This window comes from Centroberyx gerrardi, chromosome 2 (assembly GCF_048128805.1).
Source record: "Centroberyx gerrardi isolate f3 chromosome 2, fCenGer3.hap1.cur.20231027, whole genome shotgun sequence".
Classification (NCBI taxonomy): Eukaryota; Metazoa; Chordata; class Actinopteri; order Beryciformes; family Berycidae; genus Centroberyx; species Centroberyx gerrardi.
In genome coordinates this window covers 29,374,558-29,389,489 of record NC_135998.1, presented here as the reverse complement: position 1 = coordinate 29,389,489, position 14,932 = coordinate 29,374,558, and the positions used below count along the sequence as shown (strand labels likewise).

Here is a 14,932-nt window from a genome sequence, read left to right as displayed (position 1 = left end):
AAAGGCCAATTCCAAGTAACAAAACATGAGTGGGAGTTGGGCATGTCTGATCTGGCCGCTGTGACTCAGGGTTACCAGAAAGCTGCTTCATTTCCTGCATGATACTCCACATGGATTTCACAATCATTAGGCTGCTAACCTCAAGCAGCAAATGGACTTTCACTGCTATTACATTAAGTTTCGGTCTGATTATCTGCTGTTTGGGAAGGGATTTGTTCGTTTTGTTTTAGGGAGGATTTTGATAGTCGTAGTCTGACTGGCAGGAGCGGAAGTGCCCGAATTCAACAGAAGAGTTTTTTTTTTTTCATATTCTGAAATATATTTTCGGACATTTAAATTATCCTAAATGGTATACTAACAACCAGTCAGACCTCGTTGTGTAAGTAATTATTTTGATTCCTCCTTATTATAAATTCCTCATAACTTACAGATACAGCCTACTGTTTATATTGTTCATTCTAATGGCATTGCACAAATTATACACATTTATTTCCACAGGCTTACTGACGCCATGAAGCTTTGTTGACAAGAGACTAACAAAAGTATTTCATCATAAACGTATCAGTCATTATAAGGAGCAGTATGATGTTCACTTGGGTTTTCTTGGTCTCACTGTTCTGCATGGGAACACAAGATAGAAGTGACCCAGACGATGGTGAGTACCTCATTTTATACCTTTATTCAAAAAGACTTAGACTTACCTGGGGACTTCCAGTAACTTGTAATAGTTGTAAAGAATATCAGTGATGTAAATCCCATGTGAATCTGTAATCTGTAAAGTAAATTTACAACACAGATCCTATACTGTATTTTAGTGACACAGCCCTAGTAATAATAGTTTTGCATTGACTGTTGCTTGATGAAAAATTGTTGCTGGTAGTACATGGTTGTAATGACACCTATATATTCTTGGTATATAGTCATAACGATTTTATTTCTTGATTTTTTTATTTTTTTTTGTCTTTTATTTTTGATTCAGGCTGTGTATTCCTGGTTATTATAAATGCTACTGAGGTGCTATTTGGAATATCACTAGATTAAAAATGCTTAATGTGCACCAGTATACAGCAGGTTATGTAAATCTGTGGGTGTTGAGTCCTAGACCACCTCAAGAAAACCCAGAAAAATGCAGATGTTGGCTCATGAATACTACTTATACTATGAAACCAGACCACTTAATCTGATCCTTGAAATGTCCTTAATTTCTCCATTACATAAACATTAATTATGCATTAAAAATAACATAACTTTAAAAAAGTAAGGTTAGTATCATGGGTTTTTAAGGGATTTTTCATGGGTTGATTTGTAATTTTATGATTTTTCATACCTTTTATGCATAGTTTATAGGCTTATTAATGGAAAGTTCCATGTCTCCCTGAATTTTACATTAAATTACAAAGTAAGGAGTCAAACATTAAGGGGTGTTTAAGGAGGTTTTGATGGGGTCTCCTCCATGAATAACTCCCTTAATTAATTTTAAGGGGATTTTGCATGAATTAACTACTACTACTACATACTATGGGCATTTTCCTCACAGGTGTCATACAATGTGGACCTCAGAATATGACAGAGACGCATAACTTCACTGACCAGAGGATCTTCCTAACATGGGAAGACGATCCTTCCTGCTCCGCGATACAGGAAGAGCTGATCTATGAGGTGGAGGTTCTAAGAGCAGGCAAGCGAGTACATGATGTAAGAGCTTCTCTGTAATTTCATCTGTAAATCCAGAGTGGCTACAGTCAATGACTTCCTAGGATAACAGTAACTTGGTATGAATATTTTCAGGATGAAGTTGTTGTGACCGCAGATCACATAGGAACTACTCATTCCTGGAATTGGACTTCCCCTTTGGCGTTAGAGTGTGCCTCCCATTCAATCAGACTGAGTTCCCGCTACAAAAACCACACAAGTCCATGGAGTCAAGAACAGACTATTCCCGGTTAATATTCAGCCTGCGGGGCACTTCACTTCATGTGTTTTGATGATTTTAAAACATGAAAGCTAACACACATACAAATTTGATAGTCACGTTACTCTTTCAGATATTTATTTGATCTTACTCTGCTCTGCAGGGACGAGCCCGTCAGACCTACCAAAGATTTTTCCACAGGACAGAGTGGTTGAGGTTGGCAGCAGAGTCTCCTTCTGCTGCGTTCTGGAGCCAGGGGGGAGATTTGACAAAATGTTTATAAAGGGGTATAACAGTACTGACATGAACACTACAAAGATCAGCAATCAGACATATGTGTTGACCGTCGACCTCAACACACCACCTCCATACATTTGCACTGATGTTATATGTAATACATATGACTCCGGCGCCTGCGTTTATGTTGGCTGTAAGTATGACTTAGATTTGCAATGAATTTTGATATTCTGGAGTTTGTATGTGTTCAGTTGTCCCAATAGTCAGAGATGCAACTGTATTTTATTGTTTGATGGTGCTTGCCTTGCCTCAGACCCGCCTGCTGATTGGGGTCTTCAGTGTGAGACCCGGGATCTGCAATCAGTCGAATGTCACTGGAATATAGGGAGAGAGACACACCTGACTGGACCGAGAGCAACAGCTTATCGACTGCTTGGAAGGTATTACTGAAGAAGCGTATTACTGCAGCGTGTTGATAGGCCTGCCTCCAAAAAATGTCCATCTTAACAAGTGATTTGGTCTGTTATCGAGTCCTAAAATTGTAATTTTCTTAAAATTAGTGAAAGAATCTGCCAATGGGGTGAGATCATTTCACTTCTTTCCAATGCAAATCAACTTGTTTCAAGGATTTTGTAGAATCGAGTGTCATTTTCTTGATAGCAGTGCAGTGATCTGCCTTATTCTGACTTTCAAGATAATAATAATAGATTACATTTTATATAGCGCTTTTGTAAGTACCCAAAGCGCTTCACATATCGGGGGGGGGTCTCTGTCTCTGCCCTGGGGCATTGGGGATATTATTCATGAGACGAGAGGGAAGAGCACCTCCTACTAGTCCTCCAACACCACTTCCAGCACCAGGTGGTTTCCCATCCAAGGATTAACCACAGCCAGACCAGTTTCCCAGACAAGCTAGCGATGTGATGCAGGAGCTATGGTGCTGGCAAGAGATGGTGACATTCATTTCTGGAAAATTCCTGAAACAAGTGAAACTGCATTGGAAACAAGTGGAGTTATCTCTCCTCATTGGAAGAATTTTTCTCTTGGTTTAAGATAAATAAAATTTGAAGGCTGAATATCAGACTAAATCACTTGTTAAGATGGATGTTTTTTGCAGTGCGGTTCAGTTTGTAGGATCACTCATGGTGGCCTGTTTGTTTATGTTGGGGAAAAACATCAAGCAATTTACATTTATTGGCAACTAAATATATATTCTCTGCCCATTTATTTTACAGACTATGCTCAGATGAAGAAACCAAAAGGCGCAGCTGCAAACAAAAAGTGCAAGTGAATGTTGGTGAGAGGAACTGGACATTGAAAGCCCAAAATGTGCTTGGCTCACATGAGCTCACAGACAGGGCAGACCTGAGTGAAAGAGGTGTAGTAGCTCTTTAAAAGTTGCATATTCTAAGTACTAAAATGCTTGTCTGCTTATGTGCGGGCCTTTGTAACCACTATATTTCTAAAATTCATTTGAACACTTGTTTCAGTACACATGTTTGCTCCAAAGAAACTGACAGCTTCAACTGTGAACTCCAGAAACGTCAGCCTGGAGTGGAGCTGGACGATACAAGAGTACAATCAACTACATATCATGTGCCAAATACGGCTTCGCCACGGTGGACAAACACACATGGTGAGTTGAAAACTGACTGAGGGTGAGACATAAAGATTTTTAAAGTGAAAACCTTTTTGAAGTTTTAAAGTATATCATCGTCCATCTGGTTCTTATTTTGTTTCCAGATAAATGACTCTGGAGTTGGCCTTAATGTTACAGTTTTGCGTGGCCTGATGCCTAGTCAGAGGTACACAGTGCAGGTACGATGTGGAACAGAGCATCATTTCTGGAAATGGAGTGACTGGAGCACAAGTACCTTCCGGACCAAGGATGATCGTGAGTATGAGATGATAAAAACAACAGCAAAAACCCTTAAACCCAGTTTGACTTCTCAAAGATATAGTTTACACAATCTTCATTTTCATGAAGTATTGTCTATTTGCCCCACAGTTCCAGATTCATTAGATGTGTGGATTCAGACGGAGCATAACCAAACTATTATAATATGGAAAGTAAGTCTGATGAGTGTACGGTGTCTGTATCTGTGCTGTATGAGGTGAACGAGAATAAACTAATGATGATGTTCCTCTGCAGAAACTACTGCCAAACCAGAGTCATGGTGACATCACAGACTATGAAGTGACCTGGAGGAAGGCCACAGAGAGAGAAAGACAAAACAAAACCATATTTCCACCTGAGCACAGTGTTGCTCTCAGTCTCGACACCAGTGAAGAGCATATTGTCACCGTTACAGCGAGGAATGTGATTGGCAGCTCCTCCCCAGCAGCCATTACCATCTCCACACTCCATCCAGGTATGAAGATGATGGAGTTGCTTGCAGTTCAGTTACAGAACCATTCAGGCCTTTAAGGCAGTGGTTCTCAACGTGGGGCCCGGGGACCACGTGGGAACCTTGAGGGGGTTCCAGGGGGTCCCCAAAAAAGTGATGAATTGTTAAACTTCAGCGTTGTTTCATTTACAAGAAGTGAACACAATTAGAGAATGTAGAAGAATGACTATTTTGATCATAGTTTCTCTGTTATCTCTCTACCTGCAATACAGATAGTCATGGAGTTCTGGACAAAATCATATCTAACAATAAAGATATCAAAACAAAATCTCATCAAATGGGGGTCTATGGCCCTAATGTTGACTAAATTAGGGGTCCTTGTCGAATAGGAAGTCTCTTAGGACTGTTTCACGTGTTGATTCACTATATAATGTTGACCTTGGGGTGTCGGTCAGAACACACAGGACACTTGGATATTGTTAACTCTTCTTTACTTGAATTGTTCTCTTAGCACAACAGCACAGTACTGCAACCAACGTGGGTTTACAGGGGTAGAGAATGGTGTGGTCTACAATAAGAACAGACACAAGATGTATTAAGAACAAGGCAACCAAATTTAAGTGACTCAAATTGCTCAATCATTAAATTACACGGTTAAATCCTCTTAGGCTATATACTCTACATAATGATAACACCACTGCCAATACTGCACATAGGATAAACAAGGCTGATACTCTAACAATGCAGTCATATTAAACAAGTTCCAAATTCACATAATTAACCAACATATGAAATAGCTTAATCTAATTACTATGTAAACAGACTTCCAACATATCACCATGATTACTATAATTTGAACAATGTATAATGCCAACATCATTCGGAGATAGGAACAGCGAAATAGTGTTGTTAGAATAATCTAACCACATGTAGCTTTAAGTTAGCATAGTCCACTTGTAGGAAGCTAACACTGTCTGCTAAATAATCAAACATCATAAAAGGTACAAAATGGCCCATTCCACCTCCGACAGTAAAAGACTAGGGGGCACCTACATACCAGCCAACAGCCTTTCCAACAGTCCTTGATATGAAAAAAGTTGAGAATCACTGCTTATAATTAATCTGTCTTTTATTGACCTCTATTGGTGACCAGTAGGAATTACAACAACATGGACATATCCCTGACAGCTGATGGCGGCCTGTAACTGACACATACTGCATGTAATAAAGTCACAGTTTCACATTAGAGAGGAGTAAGCTAGTGATCTAACAGAAATGTGACATGAAAAGGCACCATGCAAAATGCTGGAATAATAACATTGCTTTGTCATTTGCTTCGTTGGCTTGAAAGCTAATTTTAGCTCAAAACTTGTAATTTAGAAAACAACTAAGATTCATAAATGTTTCTTGTTTTCAGGCAGAGAGGTGGAGTCCGCTCACATCAGTGGCAGCGACGGTGGTTTCAACGTGTCCTGGTCTGTGAACCCTGCAGCCAGCTGTGGCTATGTAGTGGACTGGTGTCCCACCTTCAGCATATGCAGAGTGGAGTGGCTCAAAGTGCCTCCTGGAGTAACTAATGCCAGGATATTATCAGGTGAGTTTCAGGAGAATGGTGGCGCTCTGTTTTAGTCCTTGGTTGTACCAGTGTAACAATATATCTCCTCCTCCTTCTTGGCCATATCTCCACCCCAGAACACTTCACAGATGGGGTTAGATACTCGTTGTCCATATATGCCTGCACCCAAGGAGCCCCAGAGCTACTAGAGAGAAGAGAGGGCTATGTCAGAGAGACAAGTAAGGATTTCAGCTTCATGACTTTCCTGTGGCATACTGTAAACCAGAGGTGGGGACTCAAGTCACATGACTTGGACTTGACTCGACTTGCTTGAGACTTGACTTGATGTATGAAGAGTAGACTTGAGACTTGGGTTCTGGTGACTTGGGACTTGACTCTGAGTTGTACTTTGATGACTTGAAAAGGTTTCTAAAGTCTTGACTTGAGATCTTGTGTTTGTGTAAATTACTTAAATTGAAAGTGATGAGATTTGTTCCAGCAGACGACTGAATTTAAATTCTGTTTTCTGAATTTGTATGGAATGATTGAATTTATTGAAGTTGAAACTGATTCTAGAAATCAAACTCATGATGCTCTTACCAAGTTCTTATCCTATTAAAACCATATTGCATTGAAAAGTCCTAGATATTTAGTTTTCTTTAAGATATTAAATTGATACTGGACTCTTGTTTTGTTCTGACTTGACTTGCTGTTCTACATTTAGACTTGGGCCTTGTTATTACTTACATGGACTTGATTTGGTAATCTACTGGCAATCTATTTGACTTGGGACTTGACTTGAGACTTGTGCCCCGATACTTGAGACTGACTCGGGACTTGAGCAAAGTCGACTTGGTCGCACCTCTGCTGTATACTCAATGAATGTACCAGTCCACGCCACTTTTTCAACTGTCTCTCACCCATCTCATGTTCTTGCTTTGCCAGAACTTCCAGATAATCAGATTCAACTGAAATGGGAACAGTTGGGTTCGGATGTTCAGGTGTCCTGGACCGCTATCGCCCCAAGAAACCAGAGTGCCTTCATTCAAGGCTACATTATGTATTACACTGACAACTCTACACCTCGCTCAAATCTGAACAGAAGTTTCAACATCGGTACGTATATACGATGATACCCATTTATTCTCAGATTATTATATGTTGCCAGTAATGCTATGCAGGAGAACTGTTTACTCAGTTTCACAGACTTCTTCAACACTGCTACATGTGGATCTTCAATGTCCCTCAGGATTGACTGTAATGGATTGGCCATTTCTTTCTCTTGGTTTTTGTTAAGGCCCTGAAGCCACCAGCCTGACGGTGAAAAACCTCCCAATCAGCTCCTACAAATTCACAGTGAAGGCGCTGACATCGGCAGGAGAGTGTGGCGATACGTCCTTTTCACTGTCCATGAATTCACTGAGTATGTTGCTTACCTTTAGGATCAATGCACTATAATAGAAATCCATAGGTGTGGGATATGCTAGGAAGTTACCGTAATGTCCTTCTGCTCCAAGACACCATTAAGGAAACTGAATATATTTACTAAACAAACAAGTACTTGCTTGTTTCCCTGTCTGTCTGTCTTGTTTGTAATATGATATTATGTAGTTTATATGATTATGGAAAATTTGGAACAAAACAAAGGAAACTAAACCAAATCATATAAAGTTTCCAGCACCAGCATTTGTTTTTGTTTGGTTTACTCTCCTTGCTCATCAGAACTGTCTGTCTTCATTCAACAGCTGATAAAATGATCATGGCGGTCATCATTTCCCTAGTCAGCGTTTTCAGTCTCCTTTCCCTCGTTACTATCCTTTGCTACAGACACTGGACATGGTAAGCAAATATCTGCCTTGATTGACTATGTGTTTCTAGTTGCTTCTTTGGTGCTAAATTTAATTTAATCACACTAACTCACCACTGAAATTAGAATGCACTGACTTCATTTTCCCCCTGTATGATCAAGAGATTTCTTTTCATGCAATCTTGCATCCAACAGTGTCAAACTGAAGATCTATCCTCCAATCCCAAAGCCAGTTTTGACGGACAACTGGTTGACATCACTGGTGGGTTATCTAGTCATTTTAAAGTCCAGTGTCCCTGCTGATTATGTTAATCACTGTTTTGCAATGCAATTTGAATCAACTGCATTCTGTACATCTAGCTACCATCCCTCTCTTTCTACTGTATGGGTGCGAGTTCATTTTTCTGTTTTCCAGGGAGAACATGGTCGTCACTGGCTCCATGTGGATTCATGTCACCACAGTGAAACGGATATTGTGGATGTTCCACAGCTGTATTGTAAACAACCACCAGGGAACGGTGACATCAGCCAGGAGGAAAGGCACTTCGTCAGCGCGCAAACTCAGTCACCCAAAGGTTACTACAACCAGCCGCTGAGAAGCCGCGCCCCAGCAGCCCTCACTTTAAACACTAAAAACATCTCATCTCCGTCAGGTCTACCATCCGTTCCGCACAGAAGCGTGTTCGTGAACCCTTCGTACGACAGCATGCTGCAGACTGATGACCACAGTGGGAAATACAGACCCAGCATGGACTCGGTGTCGCCCTCAAGTCCTGAGCTTCAAGATGGGAAAAACTTGGACGGCTACCAGCCTCAGAGTCCAGTGGAAACCTGCGGTCAAACTCAAACAGAAGAAAATCCAGAGAGCCCTCTCTCCTGTGTCTCCACGTACATTTTGATACCACACTCATCTTCCAAATAGTTGCTGCAGGCGTATTTTGTGGCATATGTCACATTTAGGATAGGAATATAATATCATGCTGCAAAAAAAAAAAAAAGTTCAAGCTCAAATTGAAGTGTCATATACACAGCATACACAGGGTAAGCAGTGCAATGATCATGCTTGTATGCTGGGTCCTCTCAGTATAAAAAGAATAGAAACATGTAATTCACAAAGAGAAAGAAGTAAAATAATTACAGTAAGAATAGAAAAGGAGAAGTTAAGAGGACAATAGCAAAACATAAGAACATAATAATGTAGTGTAAGTTATGGCTAGTGCACTGATGTGACATAACGTGTGACAGTGTTTGTGAAGTGTTTGAGTGTCCATAGTGAACATTTATTGCTGCCAGAGGAGAAGAAAGACTGATGCTCTGTTACTGTTTCTCAGATGGTAAAATGTGAATTTAATGTGCATTTAGAGTGGAAGAAATGTATATGCATGTATAAAACGTAATTTTTACCATGCACACTAATAAAGTATAGGCTACTGTAAGTATTCTATAGTGTGAATGATGAAGTTTTGCCCATCCAGCTGGGGGCGCTCTAGCACCGTCTTCACCAAGCACGTGCACACACACACACACACACATTAAATTAAACACCAATTTTATTTTCTACATTCTTTCCTATATGGATTGAAAGATGCTGAAGATAATAACATAATGAAACTTTAATGAGTCCTATGGGGAAATGGGATAGTAGCACCAGCAAATAGTAGGGTGGAGGGTGGGTGTTTCCAAAAAAAAGGTTGATAAATATGCATCATAAGAATAGTAGAAAAATGTACGAAAATATGAAATATGCAGCATGTACAATTATGCCATAAACTACCACACAAGCCCCTACCACAAAAGTTTTTCGTTAGATTATGTTAGATTATAGACGTGTGAAGAAGCCCTGTGAGACGAAGTGTGATTAACGGCTACAGGCCTATAGACAAAGTATAGGCCTACTACAAACAAAAGAGCCAGAGCACAATTTTCTATTCACAAAGGATTATCTGATACACTAACCGAAACATTTATTTGGAGCTGTGGCATTTCGTAACCTAGGCCTATTTACTGTTGACATTAGGTCTGCTTCAAAACTTTACATTACTTTCCATAAGGATTAGTTTCAGCCAAGCGACCTCTACAAATCAAGATGCGTTCAAACCACGCTGATAAATCCCGTAAAGCACAGCATTTCTTTTTGTTTTTTACGAAAATCCATCACAGGCTCCTATAGGTTCAAACAGAAAGATTAAAAAAAAAATTGTTTTCATTTGTGTCTGTGTTTTTGTTGAAACAGACAACTGTTCTGTGCTGTTCTTGTTCCTGCAGAGTTGCTCTAAAATACTCTGAATTACTGCGGCTTGTTTGTCGTGGTGAGACATTGTGGAGGTATCCAAAGAGCTCCACCTTTGCTCTTTTGTTGGGGGACGCCATCTATTGCATATAAGGAAGCAAATACTTAAGTTAGTTTTACATGCATGGGAAACATCACAACAAATTGAAAAAGCTAAAACACAATACAGGGACGTCAACAAAAAAATGAGTGGAAGGGACAGAGGAAGACAAACTTCAACCTCAAAATGCAAAAGCAGAGAAAATCTTGTGTGATTGTTTGCTGATGGGAGCCTGTAACAGCCCGGTAAAAGATAATCATATAGTACTCTCTGTTTTTTCTGGGTCTTGGACATACATCTATTCACCTTGTTCCTCCTTTGATTGTCCTTGATGGAGCCAGCTGGATGCTCCTATTTCTAAAACCTAATTCTCTCTCAGAATTCAAGGAACGGCACCTGCAGTGTTTAATTTGTTATTTTGCTAGTATTGACAGGTCAGAGGAGGTTAAAGCATTGTCGATCATTTTTGTAAGAGAGTGCTTTAGTCAAAGTTAAAAGTCAAAGCTAGCTCTCATACTTCTAGTCCACTAATAAGACTTTGTACACCTGTGTGACAGGAATGTCCCAAGCCTGCCACTAGGGCGTATTGATGTTTGATCAATATGTAGGTCAAACATGATTCAAGGTAGAAGACTATATACAAAATATCTAGAAACATACAAATATGGTATCAAAATAAAAAAAGGCACATTTTGAACAGAATATAAATCAATATAAAATGTTAAATAGACCCTATTCACAAATAAGCCATTTTCCACCATGCAAGCTTCTTTTTTGATACAGTACTTCCATAATAGCAACAACAGCATCAACAGCAGCAAAACCAAACCCCTGATGAAGCCATATATGCCATTAGACATATATAGTTTTTTGTCTTAAGCCTCTCCAATTAAAGGATTTTTAACATTCAAACCCACATGAGTGCCTGGACTTGGATTTTTTTCTGCCAGGAGAACACATTTGTGGTCATAACATTTATTTTCTTTGTTTCCAGTGCAGTTCCTGGCCCCCAAGAGCAGCTGTGGTTGTTAGGGAATCCCTAAACAGCCCTAGCACTTTCCTCTTAGATGCTTTATTGAGTGAAATAATATACAGTAGATGGACACAATACATTATGTATTTGTCAATGGGAAAACGAGCCAGCAGGGGCGCTGTTGTCACCATCACTTCCTTGTGTTTGCTGTTACCACGGCAACTGGAAAGCAACTCCGGTAACATTTCGACCAGCTCAGTGGTGTCCATGTGAGGCTCAAGGGCTGTTGCAATGCAAAAATAATAATAATTGTAATAATAATTATAGAGCTGGAGACCAAAAAGTGATATTTTTCATTTGAAAATGTTGGCTAGTCAAAGAACAAAGCCTCAATGTCGGGAATTCAATGGACCAACGCCTCATTCTGCCGCTGTGGTGAGTGACAAAATGTTCTGACTGCTTCCAGTGTCATGAAGTTGTGGCAAACTTATATTTGTAGGTAGATTACGTTAATTACATGTTAATTACGTTTTTTAAGTCCAGCATAATTAAAACGCCACAATTTCCACAATTTTGTTTTCCAAATAAAGAGTCGTAGCTTGCTGGAGCTAGAGCTTAAATTCTAGTAGCTGTCTTGTTTTAGCTAAAGTTAGCTCATCCTATCCTAGCTGTCAGAAACACTAAATAAAAGTCCAAACATCACTGAAATATAATTATTTGTGTACTTGCTACTGCTCTATCAAAGAGAGCGAAGTTCCCCTCATCAAGGCCTCCAGACTACCTCATTCTGGACAGGAGGAGACAGGAGGACGCCAGAGACAAGGTGCTGGAGTTCACCAAGTACCAGCAGACCTGCGACTTGAGAACCACATGGCAGAAGAGGACTGATCGCAACATCCTAGTAGGGACTATAGAGAGACAAGTCAAAGATGCTATGAACCAATATGAGATGAGCATCGATGAGCGGAGGGACAGGTGTGTCTGTGAACAGTCACAATCATTTAATTTGCCATTCTAAAGTTTCTTATAATTTACCTGTCAACTGTTCACCTGTTTCCACAAGGCTGCGCGGCATGTTGGAGGCCGAGGAGCAGCAACTCATGAGAGAGATAGAGGACAAGAAGGAGACCGTGTTGGAAAGACAAGCTAAGATGCGAGAAAGAGCCAAGACGCTAAAGGAAAGACGGGAGAGCGAAAGACAGCAGCTGGTCGCGGACAAGCTGGAGCAACTATTCAGGTAGAAGCCTACTTTTAAGGCGGGGGGGTTGTTCAGCAAGAGGTTTTGTGTTTGTAAGTGACGTAGAACCTTTCCAGAGAGCAGAGTGAGGAGCTGCGGGCCATCCAGACCAAGCGCAGGGAGGAGGAGGTTTGCGTGGAGCGCGCCGCACAGCTGCGGAGCAGGCAGGAGCAGCGGCAGCAGCGGCAGGAGGAGGAGAGGCTGTTTGCTGAACTGTGGGATGCTGACCGGCAAGCTAAAGAGGAGCGAGAGAGCCAGGACTTGCAGAGGCAACAGCAGAGTAACATGGAGCAGCTGGGCTACCTGAGGGCTCAGATGGAGGCCGCTGAGCAGCAGAGACAACAGGCCAAGCAGCTTAAAGAGGAGGAGGCCCAGCTTCTGGTGTGCAGTGTTTGACATTATGATGAACACATACTTAGAAATAATAATAATACTACATACTTTTAATTATATCCTACCTCCCTCTTCTTTCATGCTTGCCAGCGGGAGCAGAGGGAGATGCTGCAGCTGAAGGAGCAGCGGGAGCAGCAGCAGAAGCACCAGGGCCAGGAGACGCGGCGCAGGCAGCTGGATCAGTGTCTGCGGCTGAAGATGAAACGCCTGGCCCGGGAGCAGCAGGATGAGCTGGAGCTGGACATGAGCATCCTGCAGCAACTCCTGACTGAGGAGAGGGACGAGAAACAGGATGCTGCTCAGAGGAAGGTGGGAAATCAGACTAGACTAAGACTAGACTACACTTTAGTTGCCATACAACCAGCAAAAGTGGGTTGACATATAACCGGTGACTGCTGGCCAGTAGATGGCCCCAGAGTGCCAACGTTTTGAAATGTATTGAAGATTATGGGCATAGAGTGTAAATGAATGAATGAATCAGTCTCCATTTCAGTCAATGAAGCCTCTCAGGGGAGTCTCTCTTATAGGCAGCTTATATCATGGTTTTGTGAGAATAAAGTTGCTCATGTTCACAGATACCGAAGTGAAAATATTTGAAAAGTTCACTCAACTGAGCAGCTACTGTGTATGTGTGTGTGTGTGTGTGTGTGTGTTTTTCAGATCTTGCTGCGCGACGAGCAGCAAAAGTACCGGCAATACTTGGCCGACGAGCTGGAAAAGCAGAAGAGACAGGAGGAAGAGACAGAACAGCTGATAGAGGCAGAGCTGAAAGAGACCTGGGCAAAAAGGGAGAAGAAGAGCCAGATGCAGCGGGAGGCCAGGAATCGTCTGATGAAGGACGTGATGGAGACTCGCCACCTGCAGATCCAACAGAAACGTAAGAAGAAGAAGAACGTGGTAGATGGTTTTAGTTGTGTTTGTCTAGCATCACACTCCATCCTGGACTTTTATCATTTACATGGGTTGACTGTGTGTGTGTGTGTGTGTGTGTGTGTGTGTGTGTGTGTGTGTGTTGCAGTGGATCTGAACATGCAAAAACAAATTCAGCTGGCCAAGGACAGAGACGAGTTGAACAAAACCATAGAGGGGATAAAAGTATTGGATGAGGAGCAGAAAAGACGGTATGTGACAAATCTTAGAAGTGCAAGACGCGCTCTCTTTCCGTTTCTTCGTTTCTTCTTCTCCCTTGTCTCTACGAACCAGTCGTACCCTTAAAATAACCTTACATTTTCATTCATTTACATGAATTCACCCCTTAATTCATGCAAAATCCCCTTAAAATGAATTAAGGGAGTTATTAATGGAGCAGGCCCCATCAAAACCTCCTTAAACACCCCCTTAATCTTGACTCCTTACTTTCTAATTTAAGGAAAAATTCAGGAACTTTTCCATTAATTTCCACTTAATAACCCTGTAAACCTGCACAAAAGGCATGAAAAATCCCTTAATTACTAGTGTCTCTGTGAATAAACCCATGAATAAATCCCTTATAAACCCATGGTTCTAACCTAACTTTATTAAAGCTATGTTATTTTGAATGTAATCTTTATGTAATAGAGAAATGAAGGGTATTTGTTGTGGTCCGTCCTTGCAGGCACAAACAGACGTGCCAAGCGTACCAAGCGGACCTGCGGGCCCAGATGATGCACCAGCAGCAGCTGCGGTCGGAGGAGAAGGCCCAGGCGGAGAGGGAGCACCGGCAGGGTCTGGCCGTGCAGGAGGAGTACGAGAAGAAGAAGCAGGACATCCTCTCCAGACCCGGTTCCCACACCACGGCCGTTCACCCCTTCAGGAGAACAGAAGGCTCCAGGTCCAGCGCCAGACGCCAGCTCAGCCTTACCGAATCAGGCTGAGTGAATTTATGTCTGGCCCAGGAGATGATACACATAATTACATCACACATGGAATAGACACACACACTTAATTGCTAAAAAACACACATATCTTGCCACTATTGTTCTTATTCTAAGACATTCTGAATAGAAATAAAATATGTTTGCGCAAATCTACGACTTTCAGAACTAATTTTATATCTGTGCCTTGACTGTTTTCCTTGTTGACCAATGCCAGATCAGGTTTTTCTGTTAAATAGAGCTTTATATTAATTTAATCATATGTTTCATAAATTGACATATAAATA

The 14,932-nt window shown here is 41.2% G+C and overlaps 2 protein-coding genes across 2 annotated transcripts; both read left to right on the top strand.

Annotated features, from left to right (window-relative positions):
• The first annotated feature begins 203 nt into the window (after positions 1-203).
• LOC139923528 (leukemia inhibitory factor receptor-like) lies at positions 204-9,295 on the top strand. Its single transcript, XM_078289150.1, has 18 exons — positions 204-271; positions 499-655; positions 1,538-1,695; positions 1,789-1,942; positions 2,076-2,342; positions 2,463-2,589; positions 3,385-3,527; positions 3,640-3,785; positions 3,893-4,043; positions 4,158-4,219; positions 4,302-4,521; positions 5,915-6,091; positions 6,190-6,291; positions 6,998-7,168; positions 7,350-7,475; positions 7,798-7,891; positions 8,055-8,121; positions 8,275-9,295. Exons 2-18 carry the CDS (start codon positions 583-585, stop codon positions 8,779-8,781), a joined length of 2,745 nt encoding a protein of 914 aa, XP_078145276.1. The 5' UTR covers positions 204-271; positions 499-582; the 3' UTR covers positions 8,782-9,295.
• A 2,230-nt stretch (positions 9,296-11,525) lies between these two features.
• On the top strand, positions 11,526-14,645 carry cfap53 (cilia and flagella associated protein 53). The gene is made up of 8 exons (XM_071914292.2): positions 11,526-11,597; positions 11,908-12,137; positions 12,226-12,399; positions 12,477-12,780; positions 12,883-13,101; positions 13,453-13,669; positions 13,811-13,913; positions 14,387-14,645. Exons 1-8 carry the CDS (start codon positions 11,526-11,528, stop codon positions 14,643-14,645), a joined length of 1,578 nt encoding a protein of 525 aa, XP_071770393.2.
• Positions 14,646-14,932: the final 287 nt, after the last annotated feature.